Below are 14694 nucleotides of genomic sequence, written 5' to 3' on the forward strand. Positions count from 1 at the left end.
CTCAGCAGTGGCCACACGACTGGAAAAGCTCAGTTTTCATTCCAATCCCAAAGAAAGGCAATGCCAAAGAATGCTCAAACTACCGCACAATTGCACTGTGTATGTACATTAACAATTAAATGCCAGACTCTTCACATATACTTCACAGATACTGAATGGCACTGACTATCTTATCAAATAATGTGAACATAAGATGGGCTTCCCTGGTGGTTCAGTGGTAAAGAGTCTGCCCGCCAAGGCAGGAGATGCAGGTTTGACCCTTGGGTCAGGAAGATCCCCTGGAGAAGGAAATGGCAACCCACCCCAGTATTCTTGCCTGGGAAATCCCACGAACAGAGGACTCTGGGGGGCTACAGTCCATGGGGTTGCAAAGGATTGGACATGACTTTAGCAACCAAACAACAATGAACGTAAGTTACAGAACAGACACAGATGGTAACCCGATACACAAGCACAGGTCTGGACGGAAGCAAGTCCAGTTGGCAGGAGCTCCCCCCACCAGAACCCTGATACTCACTCACCTGTCAAGACACTGCGCAGCCAGGCAGGCAGTTGTCAGAATCTCTTTGATGTGACTCAGCCAGTTGGAGGCCTCCAATTTACCGAGCCATCGGTCCATGTTTTGTGTTTGGTCATTACAAGATTCCACGAGTTTGATTAAGCTCTCCTGAAGAATGTGATACCTTTGAGAAATAAGAAAAAGTAAATAAGAAGAAAAAAAGATAACAGAAGACAGAACAATGAAGGGAGAAACCAAATAAAAAACTCAGCCTCCAATATATCCAAGAGCAAGAGCAGCTCAAAATACTCTAAAAATATTTACCTTGCTATGTAATAATTTACAGGGTTTAGGATTATAAAACTAATATTTAAAATTATCTGACTGGGGAGAGGGTCAGAGCCTTGCATTTTGTGAGCGGTCAGAGACAGCCCCCTGACGCCTGCACCCTACTCCCATGGGCTCACTCTGGACACCGACAGCGTCAGCAGAGAACCCAAGGCCAGCTCAGATCACATCATTTCCTTAGTTCCAACTCCCACCCCCTCACCGCCCCAGAAGCAAGTATAAACCATTAACTGCAAGCATAAATGAGATGATACAGGTGGAGGAAACAAGATGTGGAAGTTAAGTGGGTATGCGGGAGATTAAATGTCTAAGTATTTTTGACTTAGGAAAATGCGGTTGGTCTGTAGCATCTCTTTTCAGTAACTTTGGTGACCACTGATCTAAAGCAGAGGAGATCTCATGGTGATGAAATTTCAGGGCTAAGAGAGAAAAAAATGCTATTTGATTAAAATTCACTTGTGAGCATCTACCATGAGTTTTCTGCTTATCTTACAGAACACAAGGGCAAGATACCCGGCCAATTTTTGACTCAAGCTAATATGAAGGTTCCTTTGAAAACTTATGATCTCCAACAGCTAAGAGGTCACCCACTCTAATTAGCTTCAAATGAGAGTCCATTACTGTCTGCTGAATCTTTTACCTCTCAATGGACTTGTGAATGCGCCTCCACTGGGGATAATGAGCTTCTTGCTCAAAGCCGCCTCCCTTGGCTCTGGCCTGCTGAGCTACATTTAGAGGCCGAGTGTCAATGATGTAGCCACGCTTTCCTGCCCTGAGGGTGGCATTTATCAGTTTCTCGTCTTCTTTGCACCGTCTCCCGTTTGTGCCCGTGAGTGGCTGACCACTTCGCATAATAACCTACAAGGACAGCAGAGTCTAAAATTTAGTAGTAGCTGCTTTCAAAGTTTCTGAAAACAGAAATGAATTAAGCTAGATTAAGAATGTCTCAAAAAACAATCGTGTGTCATTTCAGAGATGAATTTGATCCTAAAACAAAGAAATATTTCTATGTATTAACAACAGTTTAAAAATAGTAAAACAAAAATAAGACTTGGCATTCTTACATGATTTTTCTTTCCACTGTCTCAAAATACTTTCACATAATATAGCTCCTCTTAAAGATCAAATATTATAGTTCATTTAGTCAGTGAATTAATCATCCAGTAGATCCAGGCCTGTAATTAAGACAATAATAATGGCCTAGACACCAGGAAACTTTTGCTTCAGCTATGTAAACTTAGGGTCGGCAGATTTTATCAAGAATTATAAAGAGAAAAGGAACCAGTGGTAAAATTAAAAAGGTTATACACTATTATTCCTGCTTTGGGAATCATTTTCAATGTCTTGAAAGCTACTTATCTATTCTTTATTCTCCAGTGGCTCTCTTTCAATATTCCAGGACTTAACCACGCATCTCCAAAGACCAACAACTATATACTGGGTTGGTCAGAAAGTTCCTCTGGGTTTTTCCATAAGATCTTACTTATTTGATACTTTTCTCAAGAAAGCAACATCTATTATACTGATCTCTTCCCTGGTGAATGGTCTGGAATTATTTTAATCTCATCCCATAATATATACTGTTATCTTAACTACTTTGAAATTTAACATAATCAAGGAAGGTCGGTCATCCAGAATGGCAAACTCTCTGACTGACTGCATTTACCATGTAACTGAATAATAACATATTTTGAGTTGTTAGAATCCTTTATGGTGAACCCTAGTGAAGAGAAATACTGCTCAGCAAGCAAGATAGGTGACCTAATTTAAAAAAATCTCTTAATCCTAAATATCTACAATTCAGGGGAAAAAGGAAAATAGCTATAATTTATTCACTAATTTACTACTGGATGCAAAATGAGAAGCAGAGTTTACTGACTGAGAGAAAACATGAGGAGAAAAATAAATTTAGAAAATATTTAGGAAATGAATACACAATGAGCACCCGCCTATTCAATGCTTGACTCCTGTATTAAGTTGTGACTAATGATGTGTGTCACTCGTCTCCCTTTTGAAAATAAAAATGTCTGCTCAATTTGCCTTATGTGGGGAAATCTGGTGGGAGTAATTAAAGTATCGTGGGGCCTCTCCTGGTGGTCCAGTGGCTAGGACTCTGGGCGTCCACCGCACAGGGTGCAGACCCAGTCCCTGGTTGGGAGAATGGAGACCCCACGTGCCGCAAGGCACGGCCGGGGGTGTGAAAAAAACCTGTCATACCATTGTTCCAGTCTGAGAACTTTATTTTCTACCAAAGAGTGTCATTTTCAGTATCAGATAACATTAGTTTCCTTTGCCCTGAGTCCTGAAGATAAACCTGCCTGGGCTTTTCTAAGGCTAAACAGCATTATGGAAAGAATTCAAAGTCATATCCTGATCACAGAAAACATTCTATTCCTGATTCCCAAAAGTTTAAACAGAAGTAAAATTCCCGGCAGGAGACACTAATCGCTTCAATGAACAGGTACACAGAAAAGGTGAACAGTTCTAAGAACCTCAAACCAAATCTTCCAGTTGACCACGGAGCGGTATTTACTGCTCACTTACCATTCCGTTCTTTTTATGATAATAGCTGAGAACTGGGAAGCGGCCTCCATGGCGAAACGTGGCTACCTTCCGCAGTGCATCATCGTCGATGGCTTTGGGCACTATGACAGCTGGCGGGTAAGAGGGGCACACAGCAAACTCCTTATTGACATAGCTTAGCCTCCATTCGCTGATCTGAAAGACACAAATACTTCAAAGCTAAGCAGGTACCTCAATCTCACAAAATAATCTAAAAACTTCTAGGAAAGGAGCTTAGAGATTCATTTTCATACAATGAAGACACCATCTCACAGGAGTTTAATAGGACACCTACTTCCTTAAACACTTTCAGAAAACACGAGCTGCATTCTTCAGAGCCAGCTTCTTACAGTGCTAGGTATCACTAGCTCCTAAAAAGTTCTTCCTCATACTGGGCAACATTTATTGATCTGTAACTTCTATTTTTTTTTTAACCATGATTTCAGTACAAGTTCCCTATTACACAAGGCAGCCGATGGAATACATGAAAGATAGCTGATTCTCTTTTAGTTTTCTATTATCCAAATTAAATATATTAATTATACTCATGAACATCATCTCATTCATTCTTCTCTGGGTACCAATGGTACTCTTAAATTATAGCAACAGGAACTACAACAACTATAGCAACAACTCCAGATAACGCTTAACCGGAATAGAATAGTGCTACCATCTACATCAAACCCCTTGCTCACTTCTGCTGTTTAACAAAGGAGAAAAAATGAGGAAAGACTGTTAACATCATTCTTCAAGCAATAACAGCTTAATACTAAGAAAGATTATACTTATGAGTCAGTGAAATAATTTTAAACTCAGCAAGCTAAGGATCAAAAGCATACAATACAAAACTATCAAATGACAACTTATTTCTAACATGAAAAACGAAAACCACTTAAAGACTGTAAAAAGCTTTTGTGCACGAAAGTTTTGATATCTTCCTGTAAATCAGAGTTGGCCCAACATACTGGCCATGGGTTGTTGATGAGCCAAAGCATGTTTAATATACTATGCTTGTGGTCCTGCTCAGTTGTGTCTGACTCTCTGCAACCCTATGGACTATTGCCCGCCAAGTTCCTCTGTCCATGGAAGAGAGGAACCTGTCAAGAGTGGGTACTTCCTACTCCAGGGGATCTTTCCAACCCTGGGACTGAACTTGAGTCTTCTATGTCTCCTGCACTGCAGGTGGATTCTTTACCGCTGAGCCACTGAGGAAGCCCCTTGATATACTGTAAATGTATTTGAAAAAACCTTTTAGAAGATGCAGTATCATTTTTAATTAAATGTTTTCACTGTTCAAACTTATGTACATTATTAATTTAAAAGATACTTTCTAAAAGAGTCAATTATTAAAAAAAAAAAAAGAAGTATTCCTAGTTCCTGGAAAGTTCTTCCTCATATTGAGGACAATTTATTGCTCAGTAACTTCCTGTATTTTATTCTTTAACCATGATTTCAGTACAAGTTCCCTATTTCACACAGCAGCCTATGGAATATATGAAAGATAGCTGATTCTCCCTTAGTTTTCTATTATCCAAATTAAATATATTAATTATTCTCATTCATTCTTGTCTGGTTACCATTCACTTTGTTAATGATACTCTTAAAGTATAGCAACAAGAAGACTGCAACTCCAGGTAATACTTAACCAGAACAGAATAATGCCACTATCTCCATTAAATCCCTTGCTCATTTCTGTTATTTAAAAAAGGAGAAAAAACAAGGAAAGACTGTTAACATCATTCTTAAAGCAATAACAGCTTAATACTAAGAAAGTATTCTGCTAATCTAATTCTCCTTCCCCAGAGTAACCATTTTCAAGTCCTTTAGATTTTTATCAATTTTAAGTGTTTTTACTCTTAGGGATTACTTACTGGTTTCCTGCTCTAGAGAATGCCATGGTTCTTCACTGACCTGCAATATCACTTGTGTCAAATATTCTATTAAGTTTCCACACATGTTGGGGCCTGTATTCTGTCCCACTGGTCCAGCTGCAGCGAGTCTCTGGCTTTTAGAATAAGGTTGGCATTTAGTAGGCCAAGTCTCCTATATCCTCTTCCCTCCTTCTTGTTCTTCAAGAGAATCTTGGTTTCCCTTGATCCTTTGCCCCTTTAATGTAACTTTTTATCAAATTCCATGTAAAATCCCACTGGGGTTTTAAGAAGATGGCACTGACTGTATAGACTGATTTAGAAACAATGACATCTTTATAATATCTAATTTCCTTTTCTATGGGCATAGTATCGTTCCACTTTTAGATCTTTTTAAATTTTTTTCAATAAAGTTATAAAATTCCCTCAATAAACATCCTGCATATCTTTTCCTAAGAACCTTATTTTTTAATGCATTTTAGTTGTATGTTTTCAAATTTGTGTCTGGTGTAGAGAAATGCATGCAGTTTCAAGATTCTTTCAGTTTCCTATGTACAGAAACATATAATCAACAATATAATCAACAACTAAGAGCAATTTTGTTTCTTTCATTTCAATCCTTATACCTTTTATTTTCCCTTCTTGACTTCCTCAGCTAGGCGTAGTGATGGTGAGCAAATCTTTGTCTCACTCTTGAACTTACAGGGAATAACGAAAGATTTGCTTTTTGTATGTTTTCACTTTTGTAGTTACTCTTTATTAGATTAAATAAATTCCCTTCACATTCACCTCTGCTAAGAGCTTTTATCATGAACAAATGCTTAATTTATTCAAACTGTTTTTTCTCTTCTAATTTTGTTTTACCATATATGTAATTTGTCTTTTCTCTTTGGTTAATTTTGTGATATCTTTTTGCCTTACTGTTCAATAGTAGAACTCAATATGTCTAAGATTTCCTTTTCACTATCCCATGTGGTATTTGTGGGATACCTTAGTCTAAGGCTTTGTGACTTTCTGATTTTGAAGCTGATAGTCTCCACTATCATCTATTTCAAAACTGCCTTTCCTACAACTTCTCTATTATCTTCTTGAATTTCCATTTACTAAATACTGAGCCTTCTTGTTTTACCATCCATGCACGCATCTACCTTCTCTATAATTTTTTCCATCTTCCTTCTTTCTCTGTCCTGTTTGAGTATCTATATTCCGGATCATTAGATTCTCATTTTTAGTTATCCCTAATCAGCTACTTAACCTTTACATCAAGTTATTCTTTTCTCTTCTTTTAAGTCAACTTTACTGAGATTTTACTATTTTATATGAAAAATAAACTAGATCCATTTAGAGTACACGATTTCATGACTCTTGATGGCTATACCCACCCATAAAACACTACCACAATCAAGATGAACATTTCAATCATCTTTCACAAAAATTCCTAGTACACTTTTACAGTCTATACCTCTCCATCCACACCCAATACTAGGAATCACCATCTGCTTTCCTTCACTTTTAGTGTTATACCTAAGAAATCTTTGCCTAGTCAGGGGTCATAAAGATTTTCTCCTGTACTTTCTTAAAGAAGTTTTACACCTTTAGCTCGTATGTTTTGGTCTATATTTTGAGTTATTTTTTGTGAAATAAAGGTTTAGATCTATCTTTTTTACATCCAGGTGTTCCAATGCCATTAGTTGAAAAAACTATCCTTTATCTAGAGAATTGTCTAAGCACCTTTGGCAAAAACTTATCACAGATGCAAGAGTTCTTTTTTAAACCTTCTATAAATGATAGGATACTGAAAGAGAAACTCCCCAGGTCAGTAGGTGCCCAATATGCTACTGGAGATCAGTGGAGAAATAACTCCAGAAAGAATGAAGGGATGGAGCCAAAGCAAAAACAATACCCAGCTGTGGATGTGACTGGTGATAGAAGCAAGGTCCGATGCTGTAAAGAGCAATATTGCATAGGAACCTGGAATGTCAGGTCCATGAATCAAGGCAAATTGGAAGTGGTCAAACAAGAGATGGCAAGAGTGAATGTCGACATTCTAGGAATCAGCGAACTGAAATGGACTGGAATGGGTGAATTTAACTCAGATGACCATTATATCTACTACTGTGGGCAGGAATCCCTCAGAAGAAATGGAGTGGCCATCATGGTCAACAAAAGAGTCCGAAATGTATTACTTGGATGCAATCTCAAAAACGACAGAATGATCTCTGTTCGTTTCCAAGGCAAACCATTCAATATCACAGTAATCCAAGTCTATGCCCCAACCAGTAACGCTGAAGAAGCTGAAGTTGAATGGTTCTATGAAGACCTACAAGACCTTTTAGAACTAACACCCCAAAAAGATGTCCTTTTCATTATAGGGGACTGGAATGCAAAAGTAGGAAGTCAAGAAACACCTGGAGTAACAGGCAAATTTGGCCTTGGAATATGGAATGAAGCAGGGCAAAGACTAATAGAGTTTTGCCAAGAAAATGCACTGGTCATAACAAACACCCTCTTCCAACAACACAAGAGAAGACTCTACACATGGACATCATCAGATGGTCAACACTGAAATCAGACTGATTTTATTCTTTGCAGCCAAAGATGGAGGAGCTCTATACAGTCAGCAAAAACAAGACAAGGAGTTGACTGTGGCTCAGACCATGAACTCCTTATTGCCAAATTCAGACTGAAATTGAAGAAAGTAGGGAAAACCACTAGACCATTCAGGTATGACCTAAATCAAATCCTTTATGATTATACAGTGGAAGTGAGAAATAGATTTAAGGGCCTAGATCTGATAGATAGAGTGCCTGATGAACTATGGAATGAGGTTCCTGACATTGTACAGGAGACAGGGATCAAGACCATTCCCATGGAAAAGAAATGCAAAAAAGCAAAATGGCTGTCTGGGGACGCCTTACAAATAGCTGTGAAAAGAAGAGAAGTGAAAAGCAAAGGAGAAAAGGAAAGATATAAACATCTGAATGCAGAGTTCCAAAGAATAGCAAGGAGAGATAAGAAAGCCTTCTTCAGCGATCAATGCAAAGAAATAGAGGAAAACAACAGAATGGGAAAGACTAGGGATCTTTTCAAGAAAATCAGAGGAACCAAAGGAATATTTCATGCAAAGATGAGCTCGATAAAGGACAGAAATGGTATGGACCTAACAGAAGCAGAAGATATTAAGAAGAGATGGCAAGAATACACAGAAGAACTGTACAAAAAAGATCTTCATGACCCAGGTAATCACGATGGTGTGATCACTGACCTAGAGCCAGACATTCTGGAATGTGAAGTCAAGTGGGCCTTAGAAAGCATCACTACGAACAAAGCTAGTGGAGGTGATGGAATTCCAGTTGAGCTATTCCAAATCCTGAAAGATGATGCTGTGAAAGTGCTGCACTCAATGTGTCAGCAAATTTGGAAAACTCAGCAGTGGCCACAGGACTGGAAAAGGGCAGTTTTCATTCCAATCCCAAAGAAAGGCAATGCCAAAGAATGCTCAAACTACTGCACAACTGCACTCATCTCACATGCTAGTAAAGTAATGCTCAAAATTCTCCAAGCCAGGCTTCAGCAATATGTGAACCGTGAACTTCCTGATGTTCAAGCTGGTTTTAGAAAAGGCAGAGGAACCAGAGATCAAATTGCCAACATCCGCTGGATCATCGAAAAAGCAAGAGAGTTCCAGAAAAGCATCTATTTCTGCTTTATTGACTATGCCAAAGCCCTTGACTGTGTGGATCACAAAAAACTGTGGAAAATTCTTCAAGAGATGGGAATACCAGACCACCTGACCTGCCTCTTGAGAAACCTATATGCAGGTCAGGAAGCAACAGTTAGAACTAGACATGAAACAACAGACTGGTTCCAAATAGGAAAAGGAGTACGTCAAGGCTGTATATTGTCACCCTGGGTATTTAACTTCTATGCAGATTACATCATGAGAAACGCTGGACTGGAAGAAACACAAACTGGAATCAAGACTGCTGGGAGAAATATCAATAACCTCAGATATGCAGATGATACCATCCTTATGGCAGAAAGTGAAGAGGAACTAAAAAGCCTCTTGATGAAAGTGAAAGTGGAGAGTGAAAAAGTTGGTTTAAAGCTCAACATTCAGAAAATGAAGATCATGGCATCCGGTCCCATCACTTCATGGGAAATAGATGGGGAAACAGAGGAAACAGTGTCAGACTTTATTTTTCTGGGCTCCAAAATCACTACAGATGGTGATTGCAGCCATGAAACTAAAAGATGCTTACTCCTTGGAAGGAAAGTTATGACCAACCTAGATACCATATTCAAAACCAGAGACATTACTTTGCCAACAAAGGTCCGTCTAGTCAAGGCTATGGTTTTTCCAGTGGTCATGTATGGATGTGAGAGTTGGACTGTGAAGAAGGCTGAGCACCGAAGAATTGATGCTTTTGAACTGTGGTGTTGGAGAAGACTCTTGAGAGTTCCTTGGCCTGCAAAGAGAGCCAACCAGTCCATTCTGAAGGTGATCAGTCCCATGTGTTCGCTGAAAGGACTGATGCTGAAGCTGAAACTCCAATACTCTGGCCACCTCATACGAAGAGTTGACTCATTGGAAAAGACTCTGATGCTGGGAGGGATTGTGGGCAGGAGGAGAAGGGGACGACAGAGGATGAGATGGCTGGATGGCATCACCGACTCAATGGACATGGATTTGGGTGGACTCCGGGAGTTGGTGATGGACAGGGCGGCCTGGTGTGCTGCGATTCATGGGGTTGCAAAGAGTCGGACACGACTGAGCGACTGAACTGAACTGTTCTTAATATTAAATATTTTATTGCTAAAAAATGCTAACCATCATCTGAGCCTTTAGTGAGTCATAATCTTTCTGCTGGTAAAGGATTCAAAATATTGAGAATTACCAAAATGCAAGAGAGATATGAAGTGACCAAAAGCTGTTGGAAAAAATGGCACTTACAGACTTGCTCGACATAGGATTGCCACAAACATTCAATCTGTAAACAAAATGCAATATCTAGGAAATACAATAAGATGAAACACAATAAGTCAGGTATTCCTATAAAATACTTTTGGAACACAGCACCACTCATTCACTGATGTTTTATGTTTTCATGATACAACAGAGTGGAGTAACTGCAACAAAGACTTCATGCCCCACAAAGCCTAATATATTCACTGCTGGGTCCCTTACATAACTCAGTCCACTATTAACCATATTGTGTTCCCATCCATGAACATATATCTTCCTTTATTTAGATGTCCTTTAACTTCTCTCAGCAATGCTTTGTGTTTCTCAGTGTATAGATCCTGCCCTTTTGTTAATTTTCTTACTAAGTGTTCTATCCATTTTAAGGCTGTGCTGTGCAGTGCTGAGTCGCTCAGTCGTGTCACTAATTAGTTTGTGAACACTTATACCAAGCAATCTTGCTAAACTTACTAGTTCTAGTTATTTTATTGATTTCTGCTCTTATTTTTTATTATTTCATTCTCTCAAGTTACTTTGCTCATTTTTTCCCCCTAGTTTCTTAAGCTGGAGCTTAAGTTGGTGAATTTATTAGACCTTTTTTCCTATTTCACATAAGTGCTTTAACATTGTGTCTCTCTAAAGACTGCTTTAGCTGCAGTCTACAAATTTTGATATTATAATTCAGCTAAAAATATTTCCTAATTTCCATTCTGATTTACAGACTATTTACAAGTATTTCCTGTAATCTAGAAATACTGTGGGTATTCCTCAATACCTTGTGTGTTAGTCACTCAGTTGTATCCGACTCTGTGACCCCAGGGACTGTAGCTCGCCAGGCTTCTCTGTCCCCCAAATTCTCCAGGCAAGAGTACTGAAGTGGGTTTCCATTCCCTTCTCCAGGAGATCTTCCCAACCCAGGATCAAACCCGGGTCTCCTGCATGCAGGCGGGTTCTTTTATCATCTGAGCCACCAGTGCTAACTGATTTCCACTATAATCCTCTGTGCTCAGAGACTATATTCTGTATGCTTTCAAGCTGTTGAAGTTTATGTAACAGCCCAGCATATGTTCTCTCTTGGATAACACCATGTGCTCTTGCATACTGTTCATTCTGCAGAAGTCGGGAGTGGTATTCAGTGAATATCAGATAGTGCTGTTCAGATTCTCTTTCTACTCGTTTTGTTGTTTTGTTTTAGTCTAGTGTTCTGTTACGTGCTGAGAGAGCAGTTTAAACAATCTACTATGACCACAGAACTTTATTTATTTTCATCAGTTTAGGCTATAAAAATATATACCATTATATTGTCCTGATCAATTTTATCATTATGGAATGATCTCTTTATTTCATAATATTCTGTGTCTTGAAGTTTTTCATTTTAATCTGAAATTAAAAAAACAACTTCTTTTTTATACTCATTATTTTCATGGCAAATTTTCTCCACCTATTTATTTTCAATCTGTCTCTTTATATTCTAAATGCATCTCTTTCAAAAAACTGCAGCGGGAGGAACACTGCCAAATTCATTCTACAAGGCTACCTGATACCAAAACCAGACAAAAAGAGAGAATTACAGGCCAAAATCACTGATGAACAGAGATGCAAAAATCTTCAATAAAATACTAGCAAACCAAACCCAACAACACATTAAAAGGGTTATACACCATGATTATGCAACATTCAGAAAATGAAGATCATGGCATCCGGTCCCATCATTTCATGGCAAATAGATGGGGGAACAGTGGAAACAGTGTCAGACTTTATTTTTTGGGGCTCCAAAATCACTGCAGATGCTGACTGCAGCCATGAAATTAAAAGACACTCCTTGGAAGAAAAGTTATGACCAACCTAGATAGCATATTGAAAAGCAGAGACATTACTTTGCCAACAAAGGTCCGTCTAGTCAAGGCTATGGTTTTTCCAGTGGTCATGTATGGATGTGAGAGTTGGACTGTGAAGAAAGCTGAGTGCCAAAGAATTGATGCTTTTGAGTGGTGTTGGAGAAGACTCTTGAGAGTCCCTTGGACTGCAAGGAGATCCAACCAGTCCATTCTGAAGGAGATCAGCCCTGGGATTTCTTTGGAAGGAATGATGCTAAAGCTGAAACTCCAGTCCTTTGGCCACCTCATGCAAGGAGTTGACTCATTGGAAAAGACTCTGATGCTGGGAGGGACTGGGGGCAGGAGGAGAAGGGGACGACAGAGGATGAGATGGCTGGATGGCATCACTGACTCGATGCACGTGAGTCTGAGTGAACTCCGGGAGTTGGTAATGGACAGGGAGGCCTGGCGTGCTGCGATTCATTGGGTCGCAAAGAGTCGGACACGACTGAGCAACTGAACTGACTAACTGACACCATGATTAAGTGGGATTTATGCTAGGGATGCAAGGATTCTTCAATATATGCCAGTCAAACAATGTGAACAGAATAAAAACCACACAGTCATCCCAACAGATAAACAAAAGTCTTTCAACAAAATTCAACACCCATTTATGAAAAAAGACAAAAAAAAAAAAAACTCTTCTGAAAGTAGGCATAGAGAGACCTATGTCAACATAATAAAGGCCATGTATGACAAACCCACAACAAATATTATTCTCAATGGTGAAAACTGAAAGCATTTCCTCTAAGATCAGGAACAAGACAAGAGTGTCCACTCTCACCACTGTTTTTCAACATAGTCTTGGAAGTCCTAGCCACAGCAATCAGAGAAGAAAAATAAAAGGAATAAGAATAGGAAAAGAACAAGTAAACTGTCACTGTTTGCAGAAGACATGACGCTATACATAGAAAATCCTAAAGAGGCCACCAGAAAACTACTAGAGTTAAGCAATGAATTTAGTAAAGCTTCAGGATATAAAACTAATACACAAAAAGTTCTTGAATTCCTATACACTAACAATAAAAGATCAGAGAGAAATTAAGGAAATAATCCCATTTAACATTGCAACAAAAAGAATAAAATACCTAGGAATAACCTACCTAAGGACGCAAAACATCCATATGCAGAAAACTATAAGATATTAATGAAAGAAATTAAAGATGACACAAACAGAGAGACATATGCCATGTTCTTAGACTGGAAGAATCAATATTTTTAAAATGACTATACTACCCAAAGCAATCTAAAGATTCATTGCAATTCTTATCAAATTACCAATGGCATTTTTCACAGAACTAGAACAGCAAGTTTTATAATTTGTATGGAAACACAAAAGACCCTGAATAGCCAAAGCAATCTTGAAAAAGAAAAACAGAGCTGGAGGAATCAGGCTTCCTGACATCAGCCTATACTACAAAGTTACAAGTAATCAACAGGGTATGGTCTGGGCACAAAACCAGAAATACAAACCAATGGAACTCCAGGGACAGAAAGCCCAGAGATAAACCCATGTGCATCTGGTCACCTGATTTATGACAAAGGAGGCAAGAATATACAATGGAGAAAAAACAGCCTCTTCAAAAAGTGGTGCTGGGAAAATTGGACAGCTATGTGTAAAAGAATGAAATTAGAACACTACCTAATACCATTCACAAAAATAAACTCAAAGTGGATCAAATACTTTAATGTAAGGCCAGACACTATAAAATTCTTAAAGGAAAATACAGGCACAACACTCTCTGACATAATTTGCATCAGTATCTTTTTGTTTTTTAAAGTAATTTTTATTACAGTATAGTTCATTTACAGTGTTAGTTTTTGCTGTACAGCAAAGTGAATCAGTTATACATATATCATTCTTTTTTTTTTTTTTAAACTTTACAATATTGTATTGGTTTTGCCAAATATTGAAATGAATCCGCCACAGGTATACATGTGTTCCCCATTCTGAACCCTCCTCCCTCCTCCCTCCCCATACCATCCCTCTGGGTAGTCCCAGTGCACCAGCCCCAAGCATCCAGTATCGTACATTGAACCTGGACTGGCGACTTGTTTCATACATGATATTACACATGTTTCAATGTCATTCTCCCAAATCTTCCCACCCTCTCCCTCTCCCACAGAGTCCATAAGACTGTTCTATACATCAGTGTCTCTTTTGCTGTCTCGTACACAGGGTTATTGTTACCATCTTTCTAAATTCCATATATATGCGTTAGTATACTGTATTGGTGTTTTTCTTTCTGGCTTACTTCACTCTGTATAATAGGCTCCAGTTTCATCCACCTCATTAGAACTGATTCAAATGTATTCTTTTTAATGGCTGAGTAATACTCCATTGTGTATATGTACCACAGCTTTCTTATCCATTCATCTGCTGACGGACATCTAGGTTGCTTCCACATCCTGGCTATTATAAACAGTGCTGCGATGAACATTGGGGTACTCGTGTCTCTTTCCCTTCTGGTTTCCTCAGTGTGATTGCCCAGCAGTGGGATTGCTGGATCATAAGGCAGTTCTATTTCCAGTTTTTTAAGGAATCTCCACACTGTTCTCCATAGTGGCTGTACTAGT

The 14694-nt window shown here is 38.8% G+C and overlaps 1 protein-coding gene across 2 annotated transcripts in view; it reads right to left on the reverse strand.

Annotated features, from left to right (window-relative positions):
• The window catches only part of MTMR9 (myotubularin related protein 9), a 77767-nt gene that overhangs the window by 13654 nt on the left and 49419 nt on the right, over nucleotides 1-14694 (reverse strand). For both annotated transcript variants that reach the window (XM_055577707.1, XM_055577706.1), the window contains exons 4-6: nucleotides 3392-3565; nucleotides 1488-1705; nucleotides 522-683 (exon numbers count right to left, since the gene is read on the reverse strand). In XM_055577707.1, the coding sequence (XP_055433682.1) occupies nucleotides 522-683; nucleotides 1488-1705; nucleotides 3392-3565 (554 nt within the window). The remainder of the gene's footprint in view (nucleotides 1-521; nucleotides 684-1487; nucleotides 1706-3391; nucleotides 3566-14694) is intronic.

The sequence above is a fragment of the Bubalus kerabau genome, chromosome 4 (assembly GCF_029407905.1).
Source record: "Bubalus kerabau isolate K-KA32 ecotype Philippines breed swamp buffalo chromosome 4, PCC_UOA_SB_1v2, whole genome shotgun sequence".
Lineage (NCBI taxonomy): Eukaryota > Metazoa > Chordata > Mammalia > Artiodactyla > Bovidae > Bubalus > Bubalus kerabau.